The sequence below is a fragment of the Corvus moneduloides genome, unplaced genomic scaffold (genome assembly GCF_009650955.1).
Source record: "Corvus moneduloides isolate bCorMon1 unplaced genomic scaffold, bCorMon1.pri scaffold_89_arrow_ctg1, whole genome shotgun sequence".
NCBI lineage: Eukaryota > Metazoa > Chordata > Aves > Passeriformes > Corvidae > Corvus > Corvus moneduloides.
Window position 1 is genome coordinate 325817 of NW_022436937.1, and position 13326 is coordinate 339142.

General features: G+C 59.5%; 2 protein-coding genes across 3 annotated transcripts in view; both read left to right on the forward strand.

Annotated features, from left to right (window-relative positions):
* The window catches only part of LOC116439026 (zinc finger protein OZF-like), a 365981-nt gene that overhangs the window by 170260 nt on the left and 182395 nt on the right, over positions 1 to 13326 (forward strand). The window lies entirely within an intron of this gene.
* Positions 3714 to 8185, forward strand: LOC116439023 (zinc finger protein 551-like). Of its 2 annotated transcripts, none has more exons than XM_032098079.1 (3): positions 3714 to 3891; positions 6150 to 6233; positions 6418 to 8185. In XM_032098079.1, the coding sequence occupies exons 1-3, from the start codon at positions 3729 to 3731 to the stop codon at positions 7686 to 7688; spliced, it is 1518 nt and encodes a 505-aa protein (XP_031953970.1). In that variant the 5' UTR covers positions 3714 to 3728; the 3' UTR covers positions 7689 to 8185. The 2 variants fall into 2 exon arrangements, with proteins under 2 accessions (XP_031953970.1, XP_031953971.1); XM_032098080.1 differs by having other exon boundaries at positions 3811 to 3891; positions 6155 to 6233.

Below are 13326 nucleotides of genomic sequence, written 5' to 3' on the forward strand. Positions count from 1 at the left end.
CTCGGGGATCGCCATGGCGGCCACAAGAGCCCCGCCGTGGGGAGATGAACTGGATTTGGGACGGAGCGGATCAGAACAGGAGAGTGAGGAGTAAAATAAACCCTGGTACAGAACCTTCCCGCGACCTCTTTCTCCTTGCCGGTCTTGCCTTTATCCGCGGCTCCTCCCTGCTGTGCCCAGCGGGGCAGGGAGAAGGGATGGGAGTCGCGGTCAGTTCGTGCCGCTGCTTCGCCCTCGGGAACAGGAATCCTTCCCTGCTCCGGCGCGGGGTCCCTCCCATGGGCTCAGTCCCTGCCCTGGCCAGCGGGGGTCCCTCCCCAGCCGTGCGGTCACTCCCCGGCCCGGCCCTGAGGCGCGGGGCAGTCGCGGGGCAGCCGCGCTCCGGCCCCGTCAGCGGCACCGCCGCTTCGTGCCGGGCAGGAGCGGCAGAAGGAGCCGGGCGGCGGCGGGGGCTGAATCCCGGCAGGAGGAGGAGGAAGAAGAGGAAGGGGCCGGGGCCGCCTGCGGTGTCCGATCCCCGGCAGCAGCGGCGAGGCCTCGGGCAGCGGCGGCGGGCAGGGCCCTTTGGAGCCGCCCCGAGGCCTTGGTGCCGCCGCGGGCCCCTGAAGGAGCCGCTCGGCGGGACGGACGAGCTGGGAACGGAAGAAAACACCGAGAAAAGAATAAAATCCAGTCAAAGAGCCGCACCGAGGGGAGTCTCCGCCGGCCCGTGTCCCTGAAGGAGCTGCACCGAGAGACCGGCGAGGAGCCCGGCGGTGAAAGAGCCGCACCGGAGGGAGTGGGATGAGAGGTGTGAATGGAATAAAATTTAGAGATTCGAATAAAAAATTATGAAAAACCGCGCCCGGGAGTGGCCGCTGCGCAGCGACTAAAAAGCGGCACCGGGGGTTCCGGGGGTTGTTCCCGAGCAGCTCCGCTCAGCCCTCGGGCACCGCGCTCGGGCCCCGCGCACTTTTCCAGCCCGGCCGCCCCCACGGGCCGGGCCCCGCGGCTCCCGCTGCCGCCGCCTCGGCCCCGCAGAGCCCAACAACCCCGGAAAATCGCTGCCATGCACTAAAGAACCTTTTCGTGCTCAGCGAGGGGCGCAGAGGGGGGATCCTTATGAGGTCCCCTGAGTCCCTGCTGGGCACGGCCGGGCATTAGCGCAGCTGCCGGGGCTGTGTCCCGGCACCGGCTGCTGCCACAGGGCACGGGGCTGCCGCGCTTGGGCATCAAAGCCGACAGATTTGGGGAGCAGGGACAGCCACAGAAACCCTCGGGGAGCCCTCGGGAGCCTGGAGCTGCACGAGGGACACAAAGGATGCCCCGGACACAGCGATGGCCCCAGCAGCGGCTCTGCCCCCAGCACGGGGCTGTGTCCCAGACCCCACGGTCCAGCCCGAGGGTCGGGGGCGGCAGCGGAGCTGCTGGACGGAGCTTCCAGCCCCGCCAGCCGCAGCTCCGATCCCTTGGGCCGTGGCGCCGGTGACGGGTGTCCCTCGGCACTCGGCATCTGTCAGCTTTTGCAATGCAGAGGGAGAAACTGAGTCCCAAGTGGAGTCGGTTTCCATCAATCGCTATTTCTCCTTTCTTTTCTATGACGGATTTCACAGTGCTTCCTTTCCGCCCGGAGATTTGGAGAACAAAATTCCCGGCTGCCCCTGCATCCCTGCAGCTTTCCACAGCCCCAGCCTCGTCCCTTCTCTCCCGGTTCCGTCTCTCCAGTCTCTCCCTCGTGTCGCTGCCGGCTCGGAGGAAGGACATTCCCCCCGGCACCCCCTGCCTCCTCCTCCTGTCCCGTGGGGCGCAGTTGGTGCTTCTGGAGCCGCCTGCCCGCGCAGCCGGACCCGTCCTGCGGCCGCTCAGCGCTGGAGCCGAGGGAATGAACTGCGGGCATCGCTGGGCTGCGCTGGCCCCGGCCGGGTGCCCGGGGCCACCAAAGCCGCTCTGGCACTCTGCTCACAGCTGCAGCACACAGAGCACAGAAGGAAAGGCTCGAGGGCTGGGATCGGGGCAGGGAGAGCTCACTCACTGCTCACTGTCAGGGCCACGACAGACCTGAGCTGGGGAAATTAATGGAATTTATTTCCAAACCAATCCCACCAGGAGAAGGAGAACTAAAAGAAATCCTACAAAACACCTTCCCCACCCCTCCCTCCTTCCCGGGCTCCCAGCCTCTGCCCGCAGTCCCTCCTCTGCTCTCCCTGCACGGCAATCTTGTCACCAGCCATGAACTTGGCTTTTGTCTCATCCCGGGATCTCTTCCCGGACAGGAAGAACTTTCCCCAGCAGAGATGCAGGCCCTGACGGCCTTTGAGGCTCAGGGTGTTTCTCCTGCAGCTCCTTGCAGGTCCCCTATTCCCCTGCCGGCTCTCCTGCACCACAGAACTCTGCCGGCTGAAGCTTCACAAACGTCAGGTCCGGGTCTGGATGTTCCTGAACAATTTGCTTGAGGTCCTTGGGGGCTGCATTGAAACATAGATTTATAAGAAACATAAAGATTTTAATTAACTCTAGCTGTGTTGAAATCAGTTAGAATAGGAAGGAATTTGGGCCCAGCTAGAGTTAATTAAAATAGTTAAGAGAGCTGGATCTGAAATGGGTTTTAAGATGTTAGTAACTGATTACCAAAAAACTGGTGATCTGTCATTTGTATGTTTGCTTAGCTGTGCTAAGAACGAGAAATAGAAACATTGATCAGTTGGTGTAGGGAACAAGGACAATTACCAATTTCCTCCCCTGGTGGGAACCCGTTCAAAAGTCACGCAAGAGGAAACTTAGAGGTCACTAAAGTAATTAGGATTGTTAAAGTTCAGAAAGGCAAAAAGGTCAAAATGAGGAAGATGAGTTACTTCATCTGTTTTAGGACCACTGACCCCATTCAAGACCACCGACTCAATTCAGAACACACACTACGCATGCTTAATGACATTTAAGCTCATTTCCATATGAAGCAGAGAATGGGAGGTGTTAACGGTATGAATATACATTTGTATTTTGGATATTTATAATATTTGGAATAAAAAGGTATCGTGTTTGTTTGTATCCAGGCCCTGCGTCTTAGGGAGCTATCCCATGCAGTGCCTGGCGCCAAATAAAACACACACTCATACACTCTAAACTGTTAGGGAGATTTTGTCCATCTCAGTTGGATATCGATATTAGATCGATATTCATATTTTGGTAAATCAGCATCTGATCCATTGTTCTTGTCTTCCCCTAGGGCCTGGCACAGGAGGTGGAACCCGGGTGCTGCTGCAGCGGCGCTGGGGGAGCTCCAGGACTCGCTGTGGCCGCTGTGGCAGCCGCAGCACAGCCCGTTCCCAGCGAGGAGCCCGAGGGCTCCGTGGGGCTCTGCAGGACCTCGGCCCTGGGGCTCGTCTGCATCAGCCCGGGCAGCTGGGCTGGACTTGGCTTCGTTTGTGTCTCTGGCTGCCCTGGCACAGCAGCTGCCCAGCGCCCAGGGGCCAGCAATGGGAGCGGGGCAGGTCGGGGTGAGCTTCAGTGTCTGTGCCCGGCAGAAATGCCAAAGCCTTCCCTAAGGAGCAGCGAGTGCTGCCAGAGCACAGGATGCTGCTGCTGCTGCTGCTGCTGCTGCTGCTGCTGCTGCTGCTGCTGCTGAGCACGGGACGGCCCCAGGGCTCATGTCAGACAAAGCCGGGATGGGAGCCACAAACAACGGGAGGAGGAGGAGGAGGGGCAGGAGAGGAGGAGAAGGGACAGAGGAGCAGGAATAGCGATGGGGGAGGATGGATGGAGGATCAGGAGCGGGAGGAAGAGGTGGGATAAAGGGGGAGGAGCGGGAGGAAGAGGAGGGAGAGAGGAGGCAGGAAGAGGAGCCTCCACGTGCATCCATCGCTCTCTGTGTCCGCAGCTCTCGGCTCTGGGAGCATCGCTCCCCCCATCCCGCAGGTGACCGGGGAGGGGCAGCTGGCCCCAAATATCTTGGGCGGTCGCTGGGGTTGTTTTGGGAGAGGGGATTTTTGGACCTTGGAGGATTCCAGCACCGAGCCCCAAATATCTTTGTTGGTTCCTGGGGGGAGGGGAGTTCTGTGGGGGGCCGGGGGGAGGCGAATGTTTGGATCTTGCAGGACTCCAGTCACAAATGCCCCTTGGGGGATATTGAGGAGCTCCCGGGACGCGGGATGGGGCCCAGGAGGGGTGGGATGTGGATTGGGGTGTGGGATGAAGTCTGGGGGAGGGGGATGGGCGGGATGGGGCCTGGGATGAGGCAGCCGAAGGTTGGGGATGATGAGGCCGGAGGGACCCCACTCCTGAGGGGCCTGCGGGGTATCCGCCAGCTCTGAGGGAGTTTTGGGGCACCCCTAATCCTGAGGGGGGTGGTGCTGGCAGCGGGGGACACGTGGCTCCGGCAGCTCTGGCCCCACCTGAGCCCCCCCCGCCCCCAGCGCCCCTCGGAGCGGAATTTGGGGAGGGGGAGGTGGGGGCGGCCAGGCCGGGCCCCCCCGCGCTGTCCCAGCGGGGGCCAAGTTCGGGCGGGAGGGGAAAAGGGGGAACCCGTTGGCAACAGGGGGAGAGCAGTGAAAAGGGGATTGGACTCCTCAAACTGAGTGGGAGAGGGGACTGAGAGCCCCAAACCAAGCGCGTGGGACACTGAGGCTTTGGGGGAAGATGAGAAAGGAGGGGGATGGGGGGGAGAGGGAGGAAAAAGGGAGTGGGATCCTTCCCCTTAGTGGGGTCGGTTGGTGGCTGAGGAATGGGGCATGATGGGAAAAGGGTGGAGGAGGGGGAAAAATGGGGGGTGGGACCTCCAGTCGAAGTGGGAGGGGTTTGGGGAACCCTAAAGTGTCCATCATGGCAAGGAACTGATCTCCTGTGGGAAGAGCTTTGGCCGGAGAATGGAGCTGATTGCCCAGCAAAGGATCCAAGTGGGGGAGAAGTCCTGTGTCTGCCCAAGCTTTGCCCGGAGGCCCCATCTCAGGGGAGAGAGACCCTACAGGGGCCAGGATTGCAGGAAAAGCTTTGGTAGGAATCCCAACCTCACCAGGTACCAGGGGATCCACACTGGGAAGCCCCTATGGATGCCCAGACTATGGGAAGGGCTTCACCGTGAGCCCCAAGCCCCTGGAACACCTGTAGGAGCCACCTGGAGGAGGGTCCCTACAAGTTCTCAGCTGCAGGAAGAGCCCCAAGGAGCCCAGGTCCCCCCTGAAGCAGAAGGTGGTGACAACTCTCCATCCCAGGGCCCTGGGAACACTGTGGGGTCTCCAGCCTGACCCCCTCCAACAAGGGGCTCCCACCAGCCCTCATCCTGCCCCTAAAATCCCTTGGGATCTCCCATCAATCTCTGCATTCCCACTTCCCTCTCCATCCGGGCATGAGACCAAAGGGGTGGAAGTCCCCACCCATGGTGACCACAACACCGAATTTTTATCTCCACCCACCAATTTTGCATCTGGGGAGTCCCCAGGAGGTGTTTTTGGGGGGTTCCTGTGGCGGCTGCTGGCAGAGCCCTGGTGGGGTCGGAGGCATGCGGGTCCCTCCCGCAGTGGGGGTTGGATCCACCCGGGTCAGGCACCGCTGCCTCCGTCCAGGAGCCAGGGGCCTGCAGGACCCATCAGTGGAGCCAGAGAGGGGAACCTCGGGAGCCCCAGAGTGAGGAGAACAGAGAGGGGCAGTACTGGGAGCAGGGGAACCCCGGCAGTCTGGAGGAACAAACCCCTGTGACCCCCAGGACCCCAAAGAGGGGAGCCCAGAGAGGGGGGAGCACCACGATTCACAGGACCCTCAACAGCCTGGAGAGGGGAAGGGGGAGGGGACTCCTGGGACCCCCTGCACCCTGAAGCAGAGAATAAGGGGAGAAGGGACCCCAGGACCATAAGTGGGGTTCCCTGGCATCCCTAAGTGGGGAGACGGAAGAGTGGGGAACTTTTTGGATTCCTGGGACTCCCAGCAGCCTCGGGAGGGTGGGGACCAAGTAGAGAGGGGGATCCCCAATACAAGCGTGACCCCCAGCAGCTGGGATGGGGGGGAGCCCCGAACACAAAAGGGGAGGGATCACAAAATATGAACTCCTGGGAGGCTTTCTCAGGGCTAAATATTGGTGTTTGGGAGGTTTTTATGGATCCCAGATGCTTGGTGACTTCTAGAGCTGGACTTGGGCAGAGGGACCTTCAAACTCAGCGTGCTCATCCCTTGTTTTGCCCCAGACCAGGATTTCCCATTCCCAAACCTTGGCCAGATGGAGGAGGAGGCTGTGAGGAAGAGGAAGATGCCCCGGGACCCCCAGGCAGGTGAGGAGGAAGTCACGGCCCCTTTTCCCTCTCTCCTGCTCCATCTCCCAGCCCAGCATCGCCCCCGGCTGCAGGACAACCCCGCTGCCGACACCGTCCTGCCGGGGACGGACTGGGGGGATCTCCTTGCCCTTCCCTGTGGCACGGAGGCAAATCCCATCCTCTCCTTGTCCTTCCTCCCCAGACAAGGAGCTGAGGACGGAGCCCAGGGAGGACAAATCCCCGCAGCAGAACCTGGTGGAAGAGGCCGTTTTGAGCGGCTCCACGGCACAGGAATCCAACGGGGAGGAAAAAGCGCGGAGACCCCGCAGGAGGAGGGGCTGCAAACGCAGCCCAGGGTGCTCTGAGGAGGAAAGACCAACCCTGTGCCGGGAAGGCGGCCAGAGATCGAGCCAGAGCTCAGATCTGGTGGTCCATGAGCGGCTTCACACTGGGGAGAAGCCCTACAAGTGTGGGGAATGCTGGAAGAGCTTCAGCCAGAGCTCCCACCTGATCCACCACCAGATGATCCACACTGGGGAACGGCCCTATGAGTGTGGGGAATGTGGGAAGAGCTTCAGCCAGAGCTCCCACCTGATCCGCCACCAGAGGGTCCACACTGGGGAAGGGCCCTATGAGTGTGGGGAATGTGGGCAGAGCTTCAGAGAGAGCTCCCACCTCATCCGCCACCAGCGTATCCACACAGGAGAGAGGCGCTGCGAGTGTTCCGAGTGTGGGAAGAGGTTTCAGACCAGCTCCGATCTCCTCCTGCACCAGCGGATTCACACAGATGAGAGGCCCTTCCGCTGCCCCGACTGCAGGAAGGGCTTCAACCGCAACTCCACCCTCATCAGGCACCAGCGCATCCACACTGGGGAGAGACCCTACGAGTGTAGGGAATGCTGGAAGAGCTTCAGCCGGAGATCCCACCTGACCCAGCACCAGATGATCCACACTGGGGAGAAGCCATATGAGTGTGGGGAATGTAGGAAGAGCTTCAGCCGGAGATCCCACCTGATCGTCCACCAGCGCATTCACACTGGGGAAACGCCCTACGAGTGTTCCGAGTGTGGGAAGAGGTTTCAGACCAGCTCTGATCTCCTCCGGCACCAGCGGATTCACACAGAGGAGAGGCCCTTCCGCTGCCCCGACTGCAGGAGGGGCTTCAGGGACAACTCCACCCTCGTCAGGCACCGGCGCATCCACACCGGGGAGAGACCCTATGAGTGTGGGGAATGTGGGAAGAGCTTCAGCCAGAGCTCCAAGCTGATCATCCACCAAATGATCCACACGGGAGAGAGGCCCTACGAGTGTTCCGAGTGTGGGAAGAGGTTTCAGACCAGCTCTGGTCTCCTCCTGCACCAGCGGATTCACACAGAGGAGAGGCCCTTCCGCTGCCCCGACTGCAGGAAGGGCTTCAAACAAAACTCCCACCTCGTCAGGCACCAGCATATCCACAGTGAGGAGAGGCCCTAGGAGTGTCCCCAGTGTGGGAAGAGCTTCTCCAGGAGCTCTCACTTGACCCAACACCAACGGAGGCACCGGTAAGGGAAGCCCTGCGAGTGCCCCGAGTGCAGGAAGAGCTTCATCCTCTACTCCAACTTCATCCCCCAGTGGAGGACCCACATTTGGCAGAGCCCTGGTGACCCACATTCCCCGTGATCCAGTTTGGGAAGAGCCCTGGCTGGTGCTCTCCACGTCCTCCTGGATCCCTGTAGGCACCTGGGTGAACGCAGGGGCTGGAACATCCATCAGGACTCTGATTGAAATCGGAAATTCATTGGGAAGAGCTGATTTGTTGAGTTTATGGCCCAAAAATTCTCACCTGCTCTGTCCAGTTGTTTCTTCTGGTGGCGTCCAGCAATCCTGGATGATCTTGGAGGTCTTTTGCAACCTAAGTAATTTCTATGTTAATCCCATTGGAACAACCAAAATTGGGGTAGAAATAAATAAATGAAACAAAGAGATCCAAAGCGGTAACATTTTCCCGGTATTTGGGGGTGAATTTGGGGTTCAGGGGAATATTCGGGAGGATTTGGGTGTTGTGAGGCCATGGGCTGGGCAGACGGGGCCACAATCTCGTAGGTGTGCTGGCAGAACGTGTCCACCTGAGCCCGTCTGTTCTCCAGGGCTTGTGGGTGTCTGTCCCAGTCCCTGGCCTGGGTCTCCCCGTTTGGGGTGTGCCCCCCAAAGTGCCCAAATCGCTGCTGAAGTGCCTGAGCTGCTCCCGGCTGGGGATGTTCCTGTCCACCAAGCTCTCCTGGTCAGTGCCATGGGGGGCTGGGAGGGGATTGAGGGGCTCGTGGGGGGATTGGGAGGGGCTTCTGTCACTCTTGATGGGCATTTGTGGTGCTTGGAGGGGGCTTTTGGGGTGGTTGTTAAGGGTGTTTTGGGGGTCTTGTCTAGGTTGTGTGTCTTGGAGAGAATTTGGGTGGTTCTTGGGGTCATTTATGTTGCAGGGAATGGTTGGGGGGGTTCCTGGCACAGAGCTGTGGGGTGGTTTGAGGGGTTTGGGAGTGGCTGTGGGGCTGGGAGGGGGTTTTGGGGCGCTTGTGATCCCCCAGACCCCCAAAACTGCCACCAGACCCTGCCCCCCAAAATGCTGCTGGGGTTGGGGACTCCCATGTTGGGGTTCATCCTCCTGGCGCTGCAGGAGGAGGGGTCCCCAGGGGCCGTGCGTGTCCCCCCCAGAGCATGTGTGACCCCCAACCCGGTGTCATCCCCTTTTCCCTCCCCACAGAGCTCCTGAGCCAGCCCCTGCTTCCCCCAGGAGGTGTAGGGACCCAGAGTGCCGAGAATATTTCTCTGCCTGTTTTGAAGGGTTTTTACCCCCCTGAACAACAGTGTTTTAGCCTCCAACCTTGGAAAAAACTGCCTACGATCAGACAAGAACTAGAAAATACAATGGTGTGAATTAGGTGATAGATTGTCACAGGGTGAAAATTTAGAGGTTTTGGGCTTCTCTTTGTAGTAAATAGATAAGAGCAAAAAAGATCAAAATGGAGGATTTTTGTTGTTCTCTAAAACTTCTTCTTTTACTACTCCATATTCTGCAGTAAAAATAATTTGGGATGATCGGACAAAGAATTCCACAGTTCCTGACCGTGTTACTGAATAATTGGTAGGAAAGTAAAAATAAAATACATTTCTAGTAACCATTGGTTAAATTATCTTTAAAAGGCTGTGTAAATCTTGATAATTCAACTTCCCGCCTGCTTTCTGTGCTCTGTGTTGAACCTGGGTCACGCTGGCGGCTCTGTTTCTCTGATAAGACTTAATGAACAACTATCTAGCAGCACTGGAACCCCAGGAAAAGTCTCGGTTTATTTTTTGGAACAACTTGCAAGGACTTTTAAAATATTCTCTCCCATCAGGAGAGCTTTGATTTACGGCCCGGTTCAGTGTCAGAGGTGCAGCACCCCAGAGACTGCAGCAGTGTGGCTGTGGGTGCTTGGAGCTCTGTCCTGTGCCACTGCAGGATGTCCTGAAACAGGACCCCAGCGGCCACCAGCCCAGGTCCCCCTCTGCCACCGCAGCTCCTTGGACCTTGTGTCCCCAAAAGCAGACACAGAGTGTTTCTGCCGCTCCCATCTTTGCACAGATCCACAGAAAACTGGGATTTTTCCAAACTCCTATGTTCCCATTGTTCCATATTCCCAAAGAACCAGCACTCCCTCCTGATGAACACGGTGAGTTCCAAGGATGGCCACCAGCTCCCCTTCCTGCCTAGAAATCTTGGAACTGCTTCTGCAGAGCCCGGAGCAGCCTCAGCATCGGCAGAGCCCGGCTGCAAGGAGAGAAACCAGAAGCCGCCCGTCAGCTGAAGCCTCCTGTCCCCTTGTCCCAGCCGCCCGCAGTGCCCAGGCCGTGCTGGCCGCGCTCAGAGCTGGGCCCAAAGCTGCCCAGCATTGCTGCCTTTGGGAGCAGAGCAGGAGGGCAGGACATGTGCCCAGCCTGCAGCCAGCCATGGCACATCCACCTCCTCCGCAGCTGCCCAGAGCCCAAAAGCAGCTTGGCAGCCACTGAAGAATTGGCTGCAGCCGCCCCAGCAAAGGGGGAACCTTTGGTGCCCGGCCAGGCCGTGCCATGCCCAGCTCTGGGAGCATCCCCCTGGCTGTGCACTCACCTGCACATGGGGCGTGGAGCGTGTCTTTGAAGAAGGTGCCCAGGCTGAGGAAGAGCTTCTCATCCTTGAGGTCACCCTCCCTCCCTCCCTCCCTCGCTCCCTCTTGCTTTTCTTCCCTTCTTTCTCTCTCTCTCTTGCTCTTGCTTCCTTCCTTCCGAATTCCTTCCTTCCGAATTCCTTCTTTCCGAATTCCTTCCTTCCTTCTGAATTCCTTCCAAATTCCCTCCCAATTGGGGTCCCCTCACCCTCCCAAAATGTGGGGTACTTCAGCTCAGCCACCCAAATTGCAGGGGGCTTTACATCACCTTCCCCAAATTCCCTGAAACCTCCCAGAAGCCACTTAGAGGTCCCAGAATTGTCAAAAACCAGCAGGAGCCTCCCCAAAAGCGGCTCCTGCTTTCCCTCCCTGGAGTGACACACGCCAAGTGCCCAAACCACCCCATCACTCCCAAACTTCATCCCACCCCCAAAATGCCATCCCCATCCCATCCCATCCCATCCCAGCCCATCCCATCCCATCCCACCCCTCCTGGACACCAATTCCCCTTCTGTGGTTCCTGACTCCCCACACACGGGGCTTGGGGCTGACGGATCGAGCCATTTGGGGCTGCCATCGACACATTGGGGCTGGCATTGAGTTTATTGGAGGCACCCGCTCAATCCCTCCATCCAAAATCAGAGGTTGGAACCTCTCCTCAGGCCTTGCTGTGCCCATGGGCTCACCTCAAGTCCCAAAATGAGAGCCAGGGCCCCTCAGGCCATTCAGAACCTCTCAACATTGCCAGAAACTGCAGCATCCTTCCCAAAATGGGCTCCCCGCATCCCTGCCAATAGGTCCCCCTTCCAAGTACCAGAGCCCCCCCCTCTCAGAACCTCTCCCTAAGCATTGAGGGGACCCCAAAACTGCCTCAGGAATGCGACATACTCTGACATCCCTTCAGGAATGGGGGATATCCCAGAACCCACTCAGCAACGGGGTCCCCCCGGCCTCATCATGCCCAGCCTTCAGCTGGCTCAGCCAGAGCCCATCCCGCCCTCAGCAGCCCCAGCCCAGCCCAGCCCAGCCCTCCTGGGCAGGAAGCCCCAATGGCCGAGCCGGCCTGGGACACTTGCAGGGATGCGGGGGCAGCCGCAGCTTCTGGGGCCAGCCTGTGCCAGGCCCTGCCCGCCCTGCCAGGGAACCATTGCTGCCCCACATCCCATCTCAGCCTGCCCTCGGGCAGCGGGAAGCCGTTCCCTGGGGCCCGGCCCCGCAGGCCCTTGGCAAGAGTCTCTCTCAGCCAGCAATTGCTGCTCCTCCCTGCTGCGGGGCCCAAGCTGCAAGTTGATTTTCTGCCGCTGGCCCCGGCCCAGCCCCGAGCCAGGGCCAGCACCTTGCCCTGGAGCTCTGCGGGCGCTGCGTTTGTGCGGCCGCAGCGCAGCGGCCGCAGCTCGGAGCTGCCCTTTGTGTCCCCGCCGGCAGCTGGCAGAGCTGGCGGGGCCGGGCCAGGGCCGGGCCAGCCCCGGCCTTCCCGGCTCTGGGACACAGCGGCGGCAGCCCCAGCCTTCCAGCCCTGCACACGCTCCCACACAAGCCTCCAGAGCCGCGGCCACGCAACGCAACTGACCGGCCGCTGACCCCCCAGCCTGGCCTGATGGCCATTCCTCTGCCCACAGCTCGGCCAAGCTCCCCTTGGCCACCTCCTGAGCCACAGTGCCACAGACAAGTGGCACATACAGGTACAGAGCTCTGCCCAGAGCTGGCAGGGAACGTTCATTCAACATAAAAAACACACCAAGAAAAAGAGAACTGCCCCCAGCAGAGCTGTTCCCTCCTGCAGTACTTACACCTGCACACCCACAGCGCCTGAGACTGCAAGCAATGAGCATTCCCTGGGCACATGTGCAGCCCAAGCAGCTCGAGGACAGCCTTGCAGCAGGACTGCTCTCAGCTGAGCCAAAAAGGCCCCTCTGGCAGCTGCAGGGCCTTTGCAAAGGGCCAGGGCCAGAGCCTCGGCCCACGCAGGAGGAAAGGGCTCTGAATTCCCCTGCCCTGGCACAGAAACCCTGTTCCCAGGGTGCTTCCCACACAGGATTCTTCTGGAGGACTGCGGAAAGCTGAGAGTCAGCTCTGGCTTCTCCACTTTCCATGTCCTAGAGCTGCCTGGCAGAAGAAATGGAGGGACAGCTCTGGTGGCACAATCCCTCCCGGCCCAGGGCACAGCGCTGGGAAGGTCTTTCCGTGCCAAGGCTTTGCTGCGGCCAAGGAAAGCTCCTGGCTCAGGGTCACCTTTCCTGCTGGGCCAGACCCCCCGAGTGGCTCAGCAGCAGCAGAGAATTCCAGCACAGCCCCGGCACGTGTCAGGTGGACACGTTCTGCCAGCACAACTACGAGATCGTGGCCCCGTCTGCCCAGCCCATGGCCTCACAACACCCAAATCCTCCTGAATATTCCCCTGAACCAACCCCAAATTCACCCCCAAATCCCGGGAAAATGGTGCTGCTTTAGATACCTTTGTTGAATTCCTTTATTTCTACCCCAATTTTGGTTGTTTTGACAGGATGAAGGAGGAAACTATTTAGGTTGAAAAAGACCTCCAAGATCATCCAGGATTGCTGGATGCCACCAGAAGAAACAACTGGACAGAGCAGGTGAGAATTTTTGGGCCGTAAACTCAACAAATCAGCTCTTCCCAATGAATTTCCGATTTCAGTCAGAGTCCTGATGGATGTTCCAGCCCCTACATTCACCCAGGTGCCTACGGGGATCCAGGAGGACGTGGAGAGCACCAGCCAGGGCTCTTCCCAAACTGGATCACGGGGAATGTGGGTCACCAGGGCTCTGCCAAACGTGGGTCCTCTGCTGGGGGATGAAGTTGGAGTAGAGGATGAAGCTCTTCCTGCACTCGGGGCACTCGCAGGGCTTCCCTTACCGGTGCCTCCGTTGGTGTTGGGTCAAGTGAGAGCTCCTGGAGAAGCTCTTCCCACACTGGGGACACTCGTAGGGCC

Bases quoted from the DNA above. Each gene is read 5' to 3' on its own strand.
- LOC116439023 (XM_032098079.1), top strand. From the start codon at position 3,729: ATGGATGGAGGATCAGGAGCGGGAGGAAGAGGTGGGATAAAGGGGGAG. The intron at 3,892-6,149 runs GTGACCGGGGAG...GTTTTGCCCCAG, and splicing joins TCGCTCCCCCCATCCCGCAG to ACCAGGATTTCCCATTCCCA. The intron at 6,234-6,417 runs GTGAGGAGGAAG...CTTCCTCCCCAG, and splicing joins GCCCCGGGACCCCCAGGCAG to ACAAGGAGCTGAGGACGGAG.